The following is a 21,302-nucleotide window of genomic DNA, read 5'->3' as shown; positions in this document are numbered from 1 at the left end:
CCAAAAACCAGCCTAGTCCGTGTCTAACCAGAACCCTTCAACTTGTCCCGTCGTCAGGCCTGCGCGTGCGTCGCCTTAGGCAGGATCGGGGCCATCCTGGCTTTCAGTCTGAGAGCAGCAAACACAGCCCTTGGCACACAGATATTTGCAGTTTTGTTCCAGGCTTTAATCTCTTCTGTTGCTCAAAAAGCCCCCAACATCCTGCTTTGGCTTTTGGAATGAATCGGAAAAAGTGGAGATTTTGCCCCTGCCCCTAATTCAGAATTACCCAGCTCCCATTTCAAGCCTTCCAGGTTCTGCTGGAAATCTCTCTCTCGGCCAACCCTGAAATGCAGCCACCTCTGGGGTGAAGCTGGCAGCAGGCTTTTAGCAACGGCACAACAGAGAAGCCGGAGCCGAAGCCCGGCACCGGCGAAACTTTGCTCCAAGTCTCCCAGGCGCTCGGCTCAGCCGAGAGCAGAAAGCGGAGTTGTACAGACAGGGCCATTTATGTTGCATTGGGGAGTGGGGGGGGGACACACACAGATCCAGCTGGCAGACAACAGCTGTAACGAACATCACGTGGCTTCAGGGCTCTGCCCCTGCCTTTCATGTCTCGTTTCCACCTCGCCCCCCCGGGCCCTGCAGCCCCCGTGCCCGGCTGGCAGCCGGCAAACAGAGCCCTGGCCCCGGGACTCTGGAGAGCAAGACAGGGCTGGAGACGGGACTGCCTAGCCCCAGCCCTGGACGTGGGGAAAGTTCACATCAGCTCCTCCTCCGGCTTGGCACCGAGAGCCCAGCCCTGCCCGTGCAGACGGCGGGTCCAGCCCCCCCGCCCCAGGGCCCTGCCCCTGTGGGAGCCAGCCCAGGCTCCGCGCTGGATTTCCTGCCAGCCCAGGCCGGCGGCTCGCCCCAGCCTTTCCCACTTCTCCTTCCCCGCAGCAGCAGTTTGCAGCTCCCTGCGCTCGGGGGCTGCCGGAGAGTTTGCAAAGCTCGGGGGGGCGGGGGGCGGCAGTTTGCAGAGACAAGCTCGCCCCGCCCACCCCCACCCGGGACAAAGTGCAGCCGCCGGGGTGGGGCGGACACGAGCAAAGGCACGAAAGGGAAGGAGCCCCCCCCCCCCACCCCCCACAACTTTCTGGGGCTCAGGGGCCCTGCAGCAGCTGCCCCGCGGCCGGGCTGGGGGCGCCCCGGGGCAGAGGCGCTACAGAGCGGGAAGCTCGCCTTTGAGGGGGCGGCGGGGCTCGCTTACCTGGCGGGGGTCAGGGGGCCGCTCGGGGGAAGCCCTCCTGGAAGCCAGCAGCCAGGATTCCCCTGCTTCTGGGGGAGTGAGTGTTTGCACCGTCTGCGGCGGCAACAGGAACTCGACTGCCCCGGGTCCTAGCGCCTGGCCGGCTCCGCGCCAGGGTGGCCCATCTGGGGCCTTGGCGGCTCATTGCCAGGCGGGCTCGGGGGCACACGGACTGCGGGGAGCAGTCTAAGGGCCCCCCAAATCCCCAGCAATAAGGGGGCTAAGCTCAACCCGGGGGGGGCGCCTCAGATGCGATGCTACCCCCACTATAGACCGGGGGAAGGAGGCCAAGGAGATAATCAGAGGGGAGATATGCACAGGCCCACGTAGACATGGGGAGACGGAGGCCTTTGGAGGGAGGCTTTCAGGCTCAGGAGAGTGTTAAAAAGCCAACCCACCCTTCTTCCTTCCCCTCCTGTTTCCATCCCATTCCTGCCTCTTCTCTACCCCCCCAGGCCCCAGGGAACTGGGCCATCTCCCCAGGGTCCAGGCAGCTTCCCACGCTGGCAGCAAGGATGTTTTTATTGGCTTCCAGCGGATTAAATAAATATGTGAAAGGAAACAATCTGCAGGGAGTTTCCCTACAACACTTCTACTCGGAGCCATCACCTAGCCACCCCATGTGGGACTCTCTGCTGCAAGGTGCTGGGGTGGAAGTGGTGGGGTTTTGAGGGAGGGGCTTCCCCGAGCCTGTCACAGAGTCCCTGGACGATGCTCTGGAACTGCTCCCCATGAAGCCAGGCAGGACTCTGGGGAAGTCTCCTCTCTGGGAGCAGCCTGTCTGCAGGACACACAGCTCACCCGGCTTCCACCTTCCTGAGTCTGACCTCGGAGCATTCAGCATCCTCTGCCCCTCCGTGTGCTTCCCCCAGCGAGTCCGCCCAGGTGGGGTCCTGGGGAAGCCAGAGGGTCCTGCCCCCCAACGCCGTAGTCAGACGTGACTCTCAGCCAGCCAGTAAAACAGAGGTTTATTAGACAACAGGAACATGGTCTAACACAGAGTTCGTAGGTGCAGAGAACAGGACCCCTCAGCTGGGTCCATTCTGGGGGGCAGTGAGCCCGACAACCACATCTGCACTTGACTCCTGGTCCCCAGCCAGCCCCAAACTGCCTCCCCCTCCAGCCCATCCTCCTCCGGGATTTGTCCCTTTCCAGGCCAGGAGGTCACCTGGTTCCTTTGTTCTCCAACCCTTTAGCTCTCACCTTGCAGCGGGAAAGGGCTCAGGCCATCAGTTGCCAGGAAACAGGGTGTTGGCCATTCTCTGTGTCCAGACCCCTGCACGCACCTGCCCTCTAGGGCTCTGCAACAATCATACACCCTTATCCCCCCACCTAGATACTTAAGAATTGCATAGGGGAAACTGAGGCACCCCCAGAATATTCAGAGGAAACATTAAGAACAGTCCTGCTTCATCACACAGCCCCACAGCTTGCCCATCACCTGCTCTGCCCTTGACCTCACCCGCACCGCATGTCACCACCGCTGTCATCCTCAAGCACCCAGGCTGCTGCCAGGAGTCAAACGCACCTGCTCCGTTCCTGAAGCGACTGTAAAACCAAAAGGTTCATAAGGATCCCCTTGTAACGGCAGGGCTCCCTCTGGGGCACCCATCCCAGGCTGGGGGCGCAGCCCTGCTGTAAACAAAGGCATCTTTGGGGGACCAGGGAGCTAGGGGGTGCGGAGGGGTAAGAGCAGAGATGAGAACAATCCACACTCTCTCGCTCCTTTCTTTGCCCAAAGTGCTCTGCAGATCCTGTAAACTGCTCCAGGAGGCTGGATCCTGGTGCCCATGCCCCAGCCGTGCAGAGGTCCAACCACGCAGATAGATCAGGACCTACCTACACACAGGAATTACTGTGCCTGCTGCTGATCTGCAATCTCCTCTGGGGTGGAACAGCACCAGTGTTCGACCATCACACAGGTATGACTCTAGGGAAGGGGCGTTGGATTCAGGGAGGCAGAGTGTAATGACCCACGGTGGACCATGCTCCAGACCTTGGCAGTACCACCCTGACTCCTGGGGATCTCCAATGACCACATGTAGCAGGACAGGTTCAACCTGTTAATGAGCATTGTTAAAAGGGTTCCATCCATTGCCAAAGGGCAGCAGGGAAAACAGGCTCTACCGGCTGCCTGCGAGGGGCTTGGGTTCAAGTCTCTCAGGCAGATGGCACTAATGCAGTACAGCCGCTCTGCTGCCTGGCCAGAAGGGGGCACCCCTCTGCACTCAGAGGCACTGCAGTCATGCTGGGGCGCCTGACCCCACCCCCCAGGCATGTAAGAAATACAGACTACACCTCCCAGCGTCATTGCCAAGCAGTGCAGGGGGGCGGTACCGGGCCTAATAGGCAGGGATGGGAGGGGTGGAAGAGGGCCTAGAGGAGACAGTTGGGCCCCCTCATTAGAAATTGCTGATGAGGCTGTTGCAGGCTGTGTGGGAAATGGTTGAGAGATCAAAGCAGTCTAGCGTGATTCAGAACCCAATTAGTGCCTTTAAAATAAAAAGGGAGCCCTATTGCCAGGGCACAGTCAGCTGTTGTATGAAGCTAGGCTGAGGGCCCTGCATATGCACCACTGACTGCGGGAGCCCGGCCTTCATCCCACAGCCATCAATTGTTGAGAAAAGGGGCCACCAGGTCTGTACTCCAGGCCAAGGCGGGGAGGGAGGGGGTGTTGGGACCATGCCCAGCCATGGTGCCAAACTATCTGCTCTTCTTAGACACCCCAGAGCTTCCCTCCTATGCCAGAGCCGCTCAGCACGGCCCTGCCCAGAGCCTCCCAGCAGCAGCCCCTCCTCCATTAGCAAGCAGCAGTACAGGGCCTATGCCACATAGCTGAACAATTCAAATCCGACTGGCAGAGGGCAGCTGCACGCTAGCCCCATCAGGACAATTGGTTCAAACGGACGAGCCTGTTTTACGCACAGGCCGAGCTTGGAGGCACGACTAAGAGGCAAGCCTGAAAGGGGTCTGTACCCTAGGTCACTTCAGCCCCCTCCTCTGCACCTTGCCAGCCCCCGCTGCTTCCAGGACAAACATGGTCTCCCCCGCACCTCCACATCCCTTTCCCCTCAGAGTAGCTTCAAGCCCACTAGCCAACAGCCCAGCAAGGTGACATGCAGCCAGGCTGTTGGAAATTAGTGCCACTTCATCCCATTGCTTGCCAGCTCTGCTCCAGCTCTGTGCCAGTTACTTGGGGCCAGCCCCTAAGGCACGCCAGGCCTCTAACCTTCACTGGGGGAAAGAACGAAAGAAACAGCTGCATTTTTCTCTAGTGTAGGTGTGGTGCTCGGTCACAGAGGCACCTGCCTCTCCTCTTGACATCAGCTGCCAGGTGCAGACCTGCTCTGGAAGTGCTCGGCTCAAGCCCTGTCTCTGATTAATAGCAGCAAAGTCCTCACTCAAGGGGATTAAAGCCTGCACTTAGAAAGGGCCAGGTCTCGGTGGGCTTTAATTTCTACGCAGAGGATTTCTTTCAGGCGCCATCCCCTCCATGAGCACAGCACAGCCCCACTCCGCTGCTGCATGGACACCACACCCTCTTTGCAGCCTGGAGAGTGAGTGATCAGCAGCAGTAAGGAGCTGTTGCCTTTTCTGACAGCAGTCCTCATTCTCAAGGCCCTGCAGGTGCCATTAGCACTAGGGAAGACCAAGCTGGAGTCTTTTCTACCCTGGATAGCAACCAGCCACGACAGGAGAGGAACCAAAGGGATTCGCAGATCCCACTGGGAGGCTGCAGCAGGGGTGGTTAAAAATAAATCAGCTTTCAGCTTGCCAGCACAGCAAGCTGGTGCTGGGAGCTGCAGAGGGTAAGAAGGAAACAGCAGCCCACAAGGCCGTATCTGTTGTGGTGGCTCTGGCTGACCCGTATCTTGCTGCCAGCATCTTTGCAAATTTGCGAACAGTTTGGACCATCTGGCACTGGACCCAGTACAGACAGTAGCTGCAGGAACAACTGTCTCTCTCAAGGTCTCCACAGCCAATAAAATGCCATTTAAATCAAGGCTCCCATCTGTTCTCAATCCTGCTCCGAGCCTGCTTCTTATTAGACCACAGCTCATCTTCACCAGCAGCCCTTTAACTTTGCCCACTGGCGTTTTCCACACTGGGTGACTGTTAGAGGGGCACAGATCCTAGAAAAGGTAGAAGCTATCCACACACCCCTTCCCCTTAAGCGTTGATAGCAGGAACAGGGGGGCTCCAGCATTCACTGTACAGCCAGTCAGCCTACTTCAGGCCACCTCCCCTTTCTTTATTCACCTGCTATGAGAATGGCAAAGGCTAATGGACTAGACTGGGTGAACAGCACCACAGAAACTCCTTGTAGCGCAGGGCCTAGATGGGTTCCAGTAGCCAGGAACCTGGGTTGCTTGGGGACCATACATCCCACTCCATTTAAAACAGTGGGCATCAGAGAGTTCCCACTGATTACACCACATGCTGCACTGGCCATGCGTGGTGGCAGCTTACCCCTCCCTGCAATGTGTGTGGAGAATCGGAGCACCCCATGGGATAGCAGAGGGGCTCCAGACAAGTTAGCATCAGTCTCACATCCCCACTGAACCCCTTTTGAGGACGGCACCAGAAGGGGGAGGAATAGCTGGCCTATCAAGCAAGCTACGATTTTGTCAAAGCCTGTATTATTTTTAACATAAGCTGCAGAAAATGTAATTGTGTCTTCTCAGCACTGGAGGATAGTTTCAATGTGTCTGTCGAGCTGGTCAGAGAGTGCCACACATCAGTGAGAGTGGAGGCTTTTTTATGTTTCCCAACCTGTAAATACAGCTGGGCCTGTCTCTCAGTGGAGTTGTGTCCTTGCACCTGCCTTTCAAAACACATCTGCTACAGGAGTGAGTCCACCCAAGGGCAGCTCTAACCTGGGAGATGTGGGGGACAGAGAGGTTAGGGAGGGACATAACACATGCCAAATGTTCACTGCATTGGCACACATTTGTCTGGTCTATGCTCTCACAAGAGGCTCATTACAAACAGATGACACTGTGTGCAGACAATAAGTCATTTTCAACCCAGAAAGGCTACTTTTTAATTTAAAAATAGATAGGAGAAGGAGTTGCCCAGAATCCCCACGCTGTTTGGCCTCACACACGCAATACAGCTTCCTCAAACTTTACAAACTTGTTCCAGGCGACAGAAGCACCGGTCATTGTACTACAAGAATGCCCCCTGCTGGAGAAACCTTGCTCCAAGGGCGAATACATCACAAGGTCTGAAGTGGGTCACTTCTTCGGGACAAGGGGTTGGGGGAGGGATGGAAGAGGAAAGAGTAGATCAAATTAAAAACCAACGGTGAGATTAGGAACCTCCGATGTGCAGAGCAGGATGCAGGCTGGGTGGGGTCATAGGACAGATGTTCTGTTCTACTGCGCAGGAAAGGGGAGAAGAAACCAGGTCTTTTGGAAGAGGCCTAACGTGACTCTTCATAATGCCACAAAGAAGAAGGAATAAATGTATCCACAGCTTGAACAGTAAGATACACACAGCCCTCAGGGCTTCATACTAAGCCCTGATCGAGCCCCAGAGACATTCAGCCTCACTAAGAGCGACATCTGCTACGCGGAAATAACCAGACTTCAAAGGAGCCTGGGTTGGGAGCGCAGCGCCTGCCATCTCATTTCCTCCTGCAGCCTCTCGCACTGCTAATGGTTTCGTTTCTCCAAACAGACTCTTGCTGCCTGAGCACCATCTCTTTGATCTCCAGCTGTTCAAAAAGGGCAACATGATGGCGTACGTGCAGGTTGTGGGGAAAGGATGTCAGGATGGCCAGCAAACATCCTGGATCCAAGAGGGAGATGAAGCCCTGCAAGAGGCTGAGGGTAGGGCCTTCAGCCATTCCCAAACAGTTCAAAATCCACCACAAGGAGGGTCAGTTTGGCTTTGTCTCCGACACAGGGCATTATCCACCTCAGCCGGCAGCATGTTTAAAAACAAGTATACAGTTAAAAACAAACGAGGCAGCTTTATAACAAGATGCCGTGAGATGAAGGCAGATCAAATTCATCCTTTTAAACGCTCCACTGCCATGGCTCAGCGTGACCTTCAGCAAAGGTTGTTACCGCGGACAACGGAGCCCATGCAGTTATTTGTATAAGATATGGAGAGAGCCACATCCCTTTGAAAAAGAGGCATCAAGGTAGATGAGTCTAGAGCCGCCCCCCTGCCAAGATGTTTCCAACCAAGACGCCGTCCTTGAGGGCATGTTCCACATCCCTCTCCTCTATCTTCAGGGAAACCTGGAGGAGAGACAAGGCTCCTTACTACACAGACCTGCCCAGCATCCGTGGTAGCCAATGAGCACGGCCCAGGCTACTCAAACCCTCACCCGATGTTACAGAGTCCATAGAAGCAGCAGCACCAACAGGAACTGCCCCCGTGCAGCTGACCAACAATAGCCTGCTATCCTGCCACTCCCGCACTGGCCCACCTAGCCCACCACCAGAGCAAAGCACTAGTGCCTTCCGTCTGTAGCCCGCCTCCGAGAACGGTCGGTGTCAGATCCTCCAGGAGTTAAAATGTCCCCACGACAGAGCTTACTGGTCTGGGAACCTAACTGTAAGGTCAGGGCAGCCCTCCGCTGCTGTACATGCCCCCTTCAGGGTTCTCCTCGACCCTGCTGGCTCCCCAGCTAACCCTGCATTTTCCAGTGCTCTCCTCCGCTCGCCCTCAAGGCCTGTGTGTCACAGCCACGCCCCTTCTGCAGCGGCTCCCTTTGGAGCCTGTCCATGGGGAAAAAGCAGCATGGTTTGTAGGGGTACCTTTGTGAGCCTGGCTTCCTTGGCTTTCTTCAGTGCCAGGATGCCCCTGGATTCCAAGAGGGTGGCGAGGGAGAGGCATTCGGAGTGGGCTACAGCTGCCATCTGCTGCTGCTGGCAGACTCTGCTGTAGGCTTCATGTAGCTGCAAGAGGAGGGAGGGAGCAGACATTACCCACAGCCACTGAATGCAGGTGAGGGAGATGCACAGGTGCCAGCAAGCCTCAGCACCCTCCCCGGGCTGACCATCTCCAGGTGTGTGGCTAGACCTAATTCCCCCTCCAGAATGTGTCAACATCACTCTGAGCACCTGCCGGGGAGTTGCTAGAGAGCAAACAAGACTGGCCCACATCATATGCCCAGTGGGGCTCACGACTGGACCAGTGAGGTGGAAGAGACTGTCCTTCCCAGGGATTTGCAACCCCCAACCTACTGCCGTTGGACTAGGGCACGAGGCAAAGAGCTCAGCTTCTGCTGCAGGATCGTCTAGCCGTACAACCCAATGGTCTGACTCACCTTCCCCAGTGTCACCTCCTTGGCTTTCAGCTGCCTGGCTAGGAGCAGCAGGGAGCAGACCAGGATCTTCTGCTGCAGGGGGAAGGAGTCACTGGCCCTATCATTTCCCAGGGCCATCCTGTCACCATACACATCTGAGATCACCTGGGATATGTGTGGGAGCCCAACTCTCCTAGGAACTGGGGAAACCGAGGCAGATGTAGTGGGCGATTTACCTGTAGGCCAGACAATGCTGAGTCAGAGGAGTTGTGGTTTGATCAATATAGAAGCAATACAAGACTAAGGACAGGAAATAGGTCAGGGCAGAACACACAGTGTATTGGCTACTGCTAAAGGCAACTCAGTCAAGTCCGAGTTGTCAGACGCCATGGGTTTGAGTGGGATGTAACTATCCCTTCCTCCCCCATCGCATTGGGAACCCAAATCCTGCAGCCCTGGGCCAGTGCGTGGGAACCAGGAAGTGAAACTGATCCATCTAGTTTCGCTGTTAGGACATGGCAGGGCAAAATGCCAGCGGCATAAAATGGTGCAAAGAAAAGCGGATTTTTTAAAGCAAACTTCATCTTATTATAGTCTGAAGCACCAGGAGTAGTGGGAGAGAGACTCATATTCTATATATATGGTCACAAAATTGATGAGGACCCAAGAGTGGGGGATGTTTTAGCCACCCCTAAGAGCAGCACATCCTGCATATGGCAGCCAAAAATCCAAGGGGAAGGGCTGAAGTCCTTTGGAACACGGGCTGAGACACGGCTGTGCTAATACCCCCCCACGCACAGCCCCTATGTACAGCTTGCACTTGGAAAGGTTCCACGGCTCCTATCCCAAGCTCTCCCGCCCACTCTATCGCCCCCTTTTGGGAGCTGCTATTTCACACCTACACTTAAGTGCTTTCATTCTAGTTAAAGCCAGCCCCAGAGACAAGAGCAGGTGTGACCTTCACATCCAGGGCTTTTGCTTCCAGAGAGCTGGAAGGAAAGCTCCTTGCGTGCCAGGCGTTTGTTCAATCTCTTGGGGAGTTCCATTCCAGTAATGCGCAAAACACGCCATTGGCAAGGAAGGCTACAATTAAGGTCGAGGAGACTGACAGAAAAATAAAAGCCAAGAGTGCAGAGCTTCCTGACTCAGGCTGGCGGCAACTACTTACAGCCAGGCAGTGGTTTGAGGACAGTCTGGCTTCTCACGTCCAACTCCACAATCTCAATGGCTCGCCTAGGACACAGATTTACGCAAGCTACTTTAGACTGAGCCTTTGGGGCTTGTCAAAACCTAACGCCCCAGACCTGCCAGCAGCACCCTTGCCCCTCTGCACTGAATCAGAGCAGCTTGGAACATGAAGGGTTTGCATGGACTCGGGTAAATCCCCATGGCATGCCCCACACCTGGACCCCCCTGACTGCCCCACTAAAGAATGGTCCCCTAACAACAACGGGGCATCCATTCGTCTCCAAGCAGGGATGCTCACTGCTAGCTGCAGCCTGGGTCATGCCGCTATGGGACTGCTGCACCCCCTCCTTCAGCTGTGATCACTTTTTAGGCACCAACTCACCCCACCCCACTCCCAGAAGGCTGGACCCAATCTCCCAAGAATTCCCGGGCAGGCAGTATCACAGCCAGTAAGTAATAAGCCCTGCACCCAGGGAGAGAAGCTAAACCAGCATGAATACAGAAGTTGTGGGATACAAACAGCAGCACACAGCCCATTAACAGGAGCTCATTTTCATCTCTAAACATGGCCCTAATGAGACAAAATCCTCTAGTTGCTGCAGGGTCACTGATGGATGGAGGCTGGGAGAGGAGGCGCCCAGGAAATCATTTGATTTTAAGAAGTGGACCACAAAAGGAAGCAAGAGAACCACTGCATGCCTGGCAAGATGATGCGGCATTTGGGTGGCCAGCATAGCAGGGGAAGGTTCAGATCTGGGTGGGGGGAGCAACCTGACTTCTACAGCATTCTAGTGTAAGTTTTTCCTAGTCCCTCCCAGCCCAAATTCTGGGCCCAAACTGGTGGCCAATGTCCCTCCAATACAGCTGTTTTCCTATTGGGACAGCCCTGCTTCTCCCACACTCCCAGCTCAGGATGGCACCTGTCCTTGTGCCAGTGCGGAAGCCCCAAGCAACAGGATAGTCCAGAATGTACCCTTTGGCACAGGCTTAACTGGCACCCCTTTCTGGAAGTGATGTGCCCCAGCAAAGGAAGTGTCCCCAGTGCGGTAGAGAAGTCCCACCTACAATGAAACTGGAGGAGGAAAACAGCCCCAGAAAGAAAGAACGAGGAGAGAAAAAAATTCTGAAAGAAAAACTGGTTCAGCTTCATAAAGAAGCCTGCTTGAGAGCTGCTAATGGGGCCTTCTGCAATACAAATGTAATTAACCAATCTCTAGTCACAGCAGGGAGGGCTGGCAGCAGCCCGTTGTCTCACCCTCCATAGGTAATGGACTGCGAACGTCTCAGACATTAACATGGTCAGGAGGCAGCATGCCTGGAGTGATGCAAGCCCTCCTTTCAATGCCAGGGAAGCAGCGGCATAATGGAGCCTTAAGTCACATTCGCTCAAAGGACACTGGGTAAGGAGCCTGCCTTCAGAGGCAGCAGGGCAAGGCGGCGGCATTTACCTGCATACATCCAGTGCCTTGCGAGCATCTCCCGAAACGGCAGAGACTTTCCGGGCACAGAACTGGACAGCAGTGCTGTCCAGGACCTGATCACCAGACACCTGCCAAGAAAACGGGGCACAGGGCAGTTATGGAGAGGTCTCCACTGCAGAAGCCTCAGGTGGTCCAATACAGCACCAGAAAGCTGCTCGTTTGGTTCCAGATCTCTGTGTATAACGGCTCAGGAGTCTAAGCTTGTTCCCCAGAGAAGGGGATGAGCCCATGTGGACTTGGTCCCTGGGTTCTTACCTGTCTCAGCCGTTCCTGCAGGATTGAGGCAATCTGCTCCTTTGTGTAAGGTGGGAAGTTTAGTAGCTGGGGTTTGCACTTGGGCCGGGCCTGTAGCCTGGCCAGGATCCGGTCCGTGAGGTCCAGGGCATTGGCCACTCCTGTGAAGCACATTGAGGCTATTGAGAATGGCAGCCTAGGCTAACAGGGAGTGGGGAGATCTTCCAAAGCCCAGGGTTAGAATATCATGTGCAAGGCCCTGCATCGATCATGCATCCTGGGGCTGGGCAAGGGCAGTTTTTAAACACACCTATCAGGTGATAGGTTTGCTACTATAACTAGGCTGATTTCTGTTGCCAGAAACCAGCTTCATAATCTTCCCCAGCTTTCTCCAAGAGGAAAAATGTCAGGGCACCTCCTGCAGGAGGGTGGATACGTGCCATCCCCTCAGGGCACTCCGACACAAAGCTTCTGCAGCCACAGGGCATTTCAATGGCAGCACCAGGCCAAAGCATTGTCACAGCACAACTGACACACTTACCGATGAGGACAAGCCTGGAGCCAATGAGCCAGGGCCACTCGAACACTGTGTAGAGCACGTCCTGTCCTTTGCTGTCCAGCTGGTCCATCTCATCCAGCACCAGCACGCTATGCAAAGGCAGGAAAGAAAGCCCAGCTCAGCACCGAGGCTTTACCCTGGGGGCATGGAGACTAACCAGCCCCTGCTGAGGCATGGCGGGGCACTCCCCTTCTGTGCTGGGGCATGGCAGAGGCAGGGTGCAATCCTTCCCTGACACAGCCTGTACTTAGTAACAAAATAAGGGCCTGGTTATCCCAAGATGCCAAGCACCCACATCTCCTCCTGACTTCCACTGCAGCTGGCAATGCTCTGCACCTCTGGAAAATCAAGCCCTCAGCCCCTGGGTGCAGAGAGGCACCGATCAGCTCCCTCTTCTGGCAGTTAACCAGCTGCAATGACTAGGGGAATCTTGGCTGGGAACACAGCTATCACACAGGCCCAGCCTCTGGCTCACAACACTTCAGGAGAGTTTCGGAACAGGGTACTCACATCATGGGCGTCCCCTCTGCTGTCAGCTGCTTCTCCAGCTTCCTCACCAAGTCTCTCCCAGCTACCTTGGATGCCCCCTGCTGGCCCATCTGCTCAGCTATGGCTGGGAACACAGCCTGGGAGCTGCTGAGGGACATGCAGTTCAGGACAATGGTTTTGCTGCCCGGGAGTTCATTCTGCCACAGGGAGAAAAGGGAGAGTTAGAGAGCCAGTGAGCCACAGTTCAGATCCCATCCCACTCACCCTCCTGCGCCAGGCAAAGGCTCAGGCGAGCCAAGCAGATCAGCGCACCGGAGCACAGGACAACGCAGCTCAGCTGACCCAGGCTTTGACAGTCTGTCCAGAGCGGAGACTGGCTAGCAGCCAGCTCCCTTTCCCAGTGCACCAGTCCCACAGCATCATCACAGCAAATTCATGCCTCCCAACCTCACTTTCAAGGTGTTGTATTTGTCTCTCTTTCTCTCCCCATTATGTCCCTCGGCCTCAGGCCTGGTCTACACCTAAAACTCAGGCTGTGTGCACACTAGAACTTCAGTCGGTATAAGTTATGTTGCTCAGGGATGTGAATAAGCCACCCCCCCTGAGCAATGCAAGTCACACTGACCTAAGCGCTGTTGTGGACAGGGTTACGTTGATGGAAGAACCTCTTCTGCCAACAGAGCTACCACCGCTCACGAGGACGGGGGTAATTAAGTTGACAGGAGAACTCTCTCCTGTCGGCTTAGAGCGTCTGCATTAGCAGTGCAGCAGCCGTGCTGCTTTAAGCTCTGTAGCATAGCCATCGCCTTAGATCAAGCTGGCTACATCACTCAGGGGGATGAAAAATTCATCCACAAGAGATGTAATTAAGCCGAGCAAAGCTCCCGTGTAGACAGTGCTAGGGCAGGGGAAGAATTCTTCCCTCAACCCAGCTACCGCTTCTCAAAGACATGGATTAACTAAAGCAATGGACGAAGCCCTTCCATCTCTGTAGGAAGAGTCTACTCTACAGTGGTGCACCTGAAGCGTATCTAGTGCACACTTACTCCTTTCTCCTACTCCGATTCTCATGGCATCTTCCCCTCTTCTTGAGGAAATGCCCTCAACTATCTCCTCCTCAAACCCCACTCTGCACATGCTCTATCTCGTTATTCCCCCTCCACATGCACTGCATTTAACTGCCTGAACCAGACTAAGCACCACACGACAGGGACCAGGGTTCGTAGATTACTCTGCACATACATGGAGCTACGACATGCCCAAACTGCAGTAATAAGAGGTGCTAATGCTGACTGGGGATGGCAGATTAAACCAAACATGAAACATTAAGGCCAAAGTGTTTGAGCTGTGGTGAGCCAGAAGAGCAGCCTTAAGGAGGGGCCGGAGAACCAAAGTCACCCCATTGTTTGCTCCCTTCCCTGTATGCTCCGAACCACTTGTGTGATTTGCCTCACGCTTCCCAGGAAAATCCATCCCACATAAGATCACCCAAGAAAGATTTCATGGGGATCAGATTTTGTTTGTCAAAGGTAGGGGGTACACTGGGTTTATAGCAAGTAGGCATGTTCCTGCTGTAGCTACAGAAGAGACACTGACATCCATAACAGAGCATTTGAGACAGGTGTCTGAACCTCCAAGCACAGCCATACCTGGAAGTCTTGCAGGATTCTGCTCAGACAGGCAGTTTTTCCAGTGCCAGGAGCACCAGAGATGTAAAGACTGCCAGGTTTCTCCCCACAGACATGCTCTTTCAGGAACCGCCTGATAGCATCAGTCTCCTTCTCCCTGGCAAGAAGCCGGTCAGGGACAGCCGTGTGCAGAACACTCTTCGCCTGCTGATAACAAGTGCCTATGCCAGATAAAGAAACACATCAGAGAAGGTTGCGGAGCTGCCCTGGGGCTTGTTCTCTACCAGACATTGCATCAACACCTACTTTCCTGCTTGAACAGCTGGTTGCACACAGGTTCCTTGTTGAGACGAGAGCGCTCCGAGCTTCTTGGGGTCTCCTGCCGCTTGTGGAGTGGGGATGGCACCAAGTTTTTCCTCTTGCCAGGAGACTCAGTCGTTGGCTGCTCGCTGAAGAACAAGCATCGCCCCTTGTGAGAGGCAGATAGGAGCTCATTCTCCTTCTTGCTCTGTTTTGTTGGGGAGCAGGGCAGTGATTGAGGGATGTTGCACAGGTTGTCATCACCTACAGGAGAGAAGCGTCAAGTTCAATAGGTAGCAGGGGCCAATGGAGAGGTAAATGGCTGGAGGAAGGTCTGGCATCTGGATGCCGTGACAAGGGACCAACTTACATTGCAGGATTAAGGCACGCTCTGAAAGACAGGCTAGGATGTCAACCCCTTGAGAAATTTAGAATGGCACCCAGCAGTGGTAACTACAATTAATGGGCCAAGGGGAAAATTTAGCCCCGATAATAGCAAAAGGTCCGTGAGACAGACTTATCCAGCTGTGGGCCAGCCTCCCAGGGGAGCAGTTTCATCTGTTGCTTGGGATCCTTCATATTAGGCTGGGTTAAGACAATAAAACAATCCTGCATTGGCCTCAGGGAGGGGGAAACTTCCCTTAGTCTACAGGGCCCAGGAAAAGCCTGCTGGGTCTAACACAGGTGTTAACTTTCACTGCAATCCCTGGGCAGTGGTTTCCATTTAGGACCACGTCTCACTTCTGACCTCAGCAGAGGCTGGCACAGATTAAAAGTGTAACAGCATTTATGCAGTGACTAAGCTTTCGGTCACCCTGGCTTATTTGTTCAGTGTCTTGTCATTTTCATCATCACTTAGTGGAAAAACTTGCTGCCCTTTAGAAACAGCACTATTCCTGCCTCGTTTCCTTCCTTCCCCATCTTCCTCTCCCACTTCTCTGATCTCTTTGCCCTGCAGCAACTCCTAGGTACCACTAGGGTTGCCAACTTTCTACTTGCACAAAACCAAAAACGCTTACCGCACCGCCCCCCCACTCCCATCTGCTCATTTTCACCATGCTGGCTCAGGAGGTTGGGGTTCAAGAGGGGGTGAAGGCTCCGGGGTTCAGGAGGGGGCTCCGACATGGGGCTGAGGGGTTCAGAGTGCAGAAGGGGGCTCCGGGCTGAGTGGGTTGGGATGCGGGAGGGGGTGAGGCCTCTGACTGGAGGTGCAGCGAGGGATGAGGGGTTTGGTGTGCAGAAGGGGGCTCTGAGGTGGCACCGAGGGGTTTGGAGTATGGGAGAGGGCTCCGGGCTGAGGCAGGGAGTTGGGGTATGGGAGGGGGTACAGGTTCTGAGGGGGCTGCAGGTTCCAGGGTGAAGCCAGAAATGAGGGGTTCAGGGTGCACAAGGAGGCTCCGAGCTGGGTCAGGGGATTGGGGTGAAGGAGGGGGTCAGGGTGCAGGCTCCAAGCAGCGCTTACCTCAAGCAGCTCCCAGAAGCAGCGGCATGTTCCCACTCTGGTTCCTAGGCGGAGGGGCAGCCAGGGGGCTCTGGCCAATGGGAGCTGCAGAGCTGGTGCTTGGGACAGGGGCAGCATATGGAGCCCCCTGGCTGTCCCTACACATAGGATCAGGAGGGGGGGACATGCTGCTGCTTCCGGTAGCCACAGGGAGCCTGCCTTGTCCTGCTGCGTTGTCGACCAGACTTTTAATGCTAACCGGAGCTGCCAGGGTCCTTTTCTGACCAGGCGTTCTGGTCGAAAACCGGACACCTGGCAACCCTAGATCCCACCTCCACATCCCTGGGCTCCGTTTCCACTCCCCTATTCCACCCACTAAAATAATCTAGGACCCTAAGAGTGAATATTTCAGTGATGAGTGGAGTGGGGAATGGACACCGCTGGTCTAGGCTGTCTTGAGACCTGAGTCAGTACTGCCTTAGTTACACACAGTTCATAACTGACACGCTCTTTGGTATTTGGGGTGGGGGGTTGGAAATAAAAGTTTTACCGATATAATTGTGTCAGTTAGGAGCGTGATATTTTACTGACATGGTTATACAGGTCTAAGCTCCTGTGTGGCTGAAGTTGCATCAGTGTAGAAGTGCCTTATATATGCAGCCACATGAGGAGGCTTGCATCACTCTAACTATACTGACATACTTAAAGGGGCAAAATTTTCTAGCGTTGACAAGCCCTTGGATTCTGGAGATGCAAAAGAACTGGACTTGGCCCATGGGCTGAGTGTTTGCCACCCCTCCCCCAGGATGACCAACCAGGTAGTTATTTGCTACCCAAGAAACAAGGCCCAGTTCTCAGGCATTTAGCAATCACAGTGTCTCCTTTTTCCAGGTGGAAAGGAAAAGAAAGCCTGCTGTCTGTGGGGCGTAGGGGACAGCCTGGTAACGCCTGTGGGAATGGTGAGCTCCAAGCGTGGGGCTGGGAGCCAGGAACCCTGAACTCATTAAGGTTCTGGCCCTGCAAGAGGTGGGGGGCAGGGTAAGTCCCCTGGCAGTACCTCACCTAGGCGTTTGCGGGGGCTCAGCGGCAGGACCGTCTCCCCGGGTGAGAGAGGCAGGAGAGTCACCCTGGTGGGGTTCGATGTGGCATCTCTGTAAGCCCCAGCGCGTGCGACAGGCGTCCTGGGCTGTTTCCTCCGGGGGAAGTCAATAGCAGCCTGGGTCTGGGACCTGGTGCTGGGCATGGCTGCCACACGATACCTGGGAGGCAGGGGAACCACTGGCCTCAGACTCATCCCCTCCCCATAAGGGGCACCGGCCCCCCACACAACGCTGGGCGGGGAAGGGGGGAGGCTCAGCAGCTAGATGGGAAACCCCCGACCCTCCCGGGCAGCTGGAAGAGCTGCCCCCGGCTACCCCCTTCACAGGAGCAGGCTGGAGCCAGGGGACTCAGCCAAGAACACACTCGCCAGGAATACTCCCCCCGCCCCCACAACCAGGCACCACGCCCCCCTGCCACCCCCCTTTCTCACCTCAGCCCCCCCGCCCCCAGCCACCCCCCTTTCTCCTCAGCCCCCCACCCAGACACCCCGCCCCCCCTTTCTCACTTCAGCCCCCCACCCAGCCACCCCGCCCCCCCTTTCTCACCTCAGCCCCCCCAAAGCAGACACCACGCCCCCTGCCACCCCCCTTTCTCACCTCAGCCCCCCCGCCCCCAGCCACCCCCCTTTCTCCTCAGCCCCCCACCCAGACACCCCGCCCCCCCTTTCTCACTTCAGCCCCCCACCCAGCCACCCCGCCCCCCCTTTCTCACCTCAGCCCCCCCAACCAGACACCACGACCCCCCTTTCTCACTTCAGCCCCCCCAAAGCAGACACCACGCCCTCCCGCCACCCCCTTTCTCACCTCAGCCCCCCCCAACCAGACACCACGACCCCCCCCCGCTTTCTCACCTCAGCCCCCCCAAACCGGGCCCCAACCCAGCCCCTCGGGCCCCCCCAGACCCGGCCCCGCGCCTCTCTCACCCGGCTCCGGCCGCTCGGCGCCAAACACCTCAGCGTTCTCCCTCTCACTTCGCGCCACCGGCCCGAACCAGCCCCGCCCACGCGCCCCATAGGCTCCTCTGCCCGGCGCCTCCGCCAATCGCGCGCCTCCGCGCCAAGCCGAGCCGCCCGGCAGCCAATCAGCGCCCAGGGAGCCGCCGCGACCCCCTCCCCCTTCCCTCCCGGAAACCGAGGCCCCCGCGGAGGACTACGGCTCCCAGCAGCCTATGCGGCAGAGCTGAGGCCGCATCGCGTGCTCACGGGGCGCAGTGCATGCCGGGAGATGGAGTCCCCGGGGAAAGACACGTGCTGGGCCTGACGGACAGCCCGCGCGGGACAGGAGCTGGCGGCTGCGATACGCCCTGGAGCGGGGGGGCCCAGGGACAGCCCGGCCCGGAGCGGCGCCAGGCAGGAGCGGACTCAGCCACGGCCTCGGGCCAGCAGCTCCAGGGGCCCCTGCTGTTGGGGAGGGAGGCAGACGCTCCCTGTCCCCCCCCCAGCTACGTGCGGGGGGGGTTTGCAAACGCCCGGGGCTGGACGCTGGGGCTGAGGGCCAGAGAGGGAAAATGCAGGCTTGGGAGCAGCAGGAGGGGGGCGTAGGGAGCCCTGTGTTTGGGGAGCAAGTGGGGGGCTGAGCCACAGAGAGACTCGTCAGAGCACCGGGGGTGGAGGGTTTTTAGAACATAGGAACTGCCCCCACGGGGTCAGAGCCAAGGCCCATCTCGCCCAGCGTCCTCGCTGCTGCCAGTGGCCAATGCCAGGTGCCCCAGAGGGAATGAACAGACAGGTTATCAGGCCGTGATCCATCCCCTGTTGCCCATTCCTAGCTTCTGGCACACAGAGGCTAGGGCCACTATTCCTGCCCATCCGGGCTAATAGCTATTGATGGACCTATCCTCCATGAACTTATCTAGTTCTTTTTTGAACCCTGTTATGGTCATGGTCTTGGCCTTGTCCATATCCTCTGGCAAGGAGTTCCACAGGTTGACTGTGGGTTGTGCGAAGACCTGCTGCCTATTTTCCCAGTGTGAGATGAATCACAGCTCTAACAGCCACCCAGGAGCAGGATTACTTCCTGCAGCAAGGCTCGGCCCTTGGTGAGCCCCGCCAAGGAACACAGCAGGTTAGCCCCAGCCTGTTAGAAGGGCGGTATCTGTAACTCCTGGATCAGTTCTGGCAGGTGAGTTAGCAGGATAGGAAGGCACAGGCAGGTCTCAAGCTTTGGAAGATCTGACCATCCAACCACCACTGGAAAGGGTAGTGCTCTCTTCTTCTTCAGGGACCAGAGCCAGACCATACCATTAGCAATACACACATATCCATCTCCTTCAACGAAAAGCAAAGGCATGAGCACGTAGCCCCAACAAAGTGAGAAAACATTTGCACTCACTGCTGAGGAAAAAGGACAGTCCCTACAATTAACTATATCACTAATTAATTAGTAACAGGACAGGGAGGCAGAAGGCTGCTTAAGGAAACTCCACGGGTGGTGCAGATCCAGCCCCGACTGCTATGGCATGATAGTTATGGTGATCAAGTATCCATAGCCTACCTCAGCAGGCATAACACAGAGAAGCCAGTGACTGAAGCCTCTTCTCTGTGGCTGAGGAGCTAGGCTGGAAATTTATACCACTGCTACCCGCACTATCGCTGGAGGGCCATTACCACTAAAAAAAACAAACAAAAACCCACTCAGGTATTTTTTGTAAGCATGCTTAAACCTACCCTTTTAACAAATCTAAGTCTCTCTCCAAGGCTGATGGGCAGGGTGTCAGCAGCCCTGGGTGTATTATTAAAGAAGCCTGCTAAATGCAAACTGGGACAAGGTGCCCAGAGATAAGAGTTAATATTAACCAAGTTTTCTCTTTGGCCCACCTCCACTCCTCCCCACAGACCAGAAAATAAAGAGAACTGATAAGAGCACACATTACATCTTCCTCTTATGAACTATAGTAGTGAGGTTCAGAGAACTGAGAACAGAGCCCCGGTGTACTAGGTACCTTACAAACACAATGCATGAGACAGCTCCTGCCCAGCCAGGGTTTATAATCTAAACAGATGCGGGGGAGAGGCACAGAGGGACTTGCCCAGGTCACAGAGCTGAGACTAGACCCTAGGTCTCCGGGATCAAAAGGCAGTACCGTACCGTTTATACAGCACAGCTTCTCAACCCCGTGAGAAAAATAGCAGCCAGCTCTAAGCACCTATTACTGGAGAATCAAACCTGCTGCAGCCGGCCACAAGCCGTGGAGTTATGTGGATCAGAAAGTAGCGGATTTTTAAAATCTGAAGGCAGTACTGCAAACTGGGCAGGCAGTGATGGTGCCAGCTGGCTCTGTGCTCATCTGCACTAATGATTAGCATTCCACAGAACATTTACCTTAATTATGGTGAAGCAGCCACGCGCAGACTTCATGGAAGCCCTAGTTCGAGGAGAATTTAGAATGACAAGCTCCGGGAGCTGCGACAGAGCTGGGTTCAGGGCACGCACTGGGTCAGAATTCCTCTACTCAGAGGAAGTGGGGTTCTTACTCATTCAGCCACTAGGCCAGAGGCTGCTGCTGCCCTGCAAGCCGGGAGTCCTTGGGTAGTGCCCAGCTCTGAGAAGTTTCCTAAGCAGAATTTTCAGAAAGGGAGTGGGGGGACAGGACTTGACTCTAGCTTCAATGCCATTGTTGCGTCCACTCAGCCCTGCCACCTCTGGACTCTGCAGAGAAGCTCCCAGACTGATGTAGGTAACTCAGGTGAAGGTCTGGCCAGGGCAAGCAGCCCATCTGAATCGCTGTCATGTTACAAAAACAGACAGGGGCAACATTTGCTAATAAGACCTTCCAGCCAAGCCAGTAGCAAGTTGCAGGTCAGCTGCCTGTTCCATTGGATACACAGCAGGCTCTTGGCATCTTCTGCCTTGGAGATAGCTTGATTGCAAACTTCAGGGCTGCTGAAGCCTTGGGATTTTCCCTCGTTCCTTCCTATCTGAGAATTCAATGCACTTCACAGACCCAGAACACTGAGATAGGGAAAAATCCCCCAGTAGAGAAATGGGGAAATCGAGGCACGGAGCTCTAAAGCCACCCTTTTTCAAATGTCTGTAGACACCCCCCATTTCAGAAGGGCTGAGCTGCTGCATGTCCCACTGAAATCCATGGGGTTGGGGGCACTCCGCACCTCTGAGAAAAATCCCATCCAGGGCCTCTCAGTCCAGGCAGCCGTGACCTCTGATTTGGCAGCCTGACACCAGCTGAGGAGCTGCACAGAACAGGACACAATACTTGGCACTTAGCTAGCAAGCTACAAGGGAACAGCTCAGAGCGCTTCAGGAAAGGCAGGTCTGAGTCACCCCATTTTACAGATGTGGACTGTGAAAACCCAGGCAGGTGAAATGACCTGCCACAAGTGATTCCTCC

The 21,302-nt window shown here is 55.6% G+C and overlaps 2 protein-coding genes across 2 annotated transcripts in view; both read right to left on the bottom strand.

The window, feature by feature from the left end:
- Window positions 1-1,322, bottom strand: part of RARA (retinoic acid receptor alpha) — a 65,010-nt gene extending 63,688 nt beyond the window's left edge. The window contains exon 1 of the mRNA XM_073325661.1: window positions 1,232-1,322. The gene's annotated coding sequence lies outside the window, so the exon portion shown is untranslated. The remainder of the gene's footprint in view (window positions 1-1,231) is intronic.
- A 5,026-nt stretch (window positions 1,323-6,348) lies between these two features.
- Window positions 6,349-17,918, bottom strand: CDC6 (cell division cycle 6). The gene is made up of 12 exons (XM_073325665.2): window positions 17,878-17,918; window positions 16,917-17,113; window positions 14,420-14,677; window positions 14,135-14,334; window positions 12,507-12,682; window positions 11,979-12,085; window positions 11,459-11,598; window positions 11,171-11,271; window positions 9,703-9,767; window positions 8,556-8,770; window positions 8,044-8,184; window positions 6,349-7,521 (listed from the first exon to the last, which is right to left on the bottom strand). The coding sequence occupies exons 2-12, from the start codon at window positions 17,095-17,097 to the stop codon at window positions 7,432-7,434; spliced, it is 1,674 nt and encodes a 557-aa protein (XP_073181766.1). The 5' UTR covers window positions 17,098-17,113; window positions 17,878-17,918; the 3' UTR covers window positions 6,349-7,431.
- Window positions 17,919-21,302: the final 3,384 nt, after the last annotated feature.

Source organism: Lepidochelys kempii, chromosome 27, assembly GCF_965140285.1.
Source record: "Lepidochelys kempii isolate rLepKem1 chromosome 27, rLepKem1.hap1, whole genome shotgun sequence".
Taxonomy (NCBI): domain Eukaryota; kingdom Metazoa; phylum Chordata; order Testudines; family Cheloniidae; genus Lepidochelys; species Lepidochelys kempii.
This window is presented reverse-complemented; position numbering and strand designations above follow the sequence as displayed.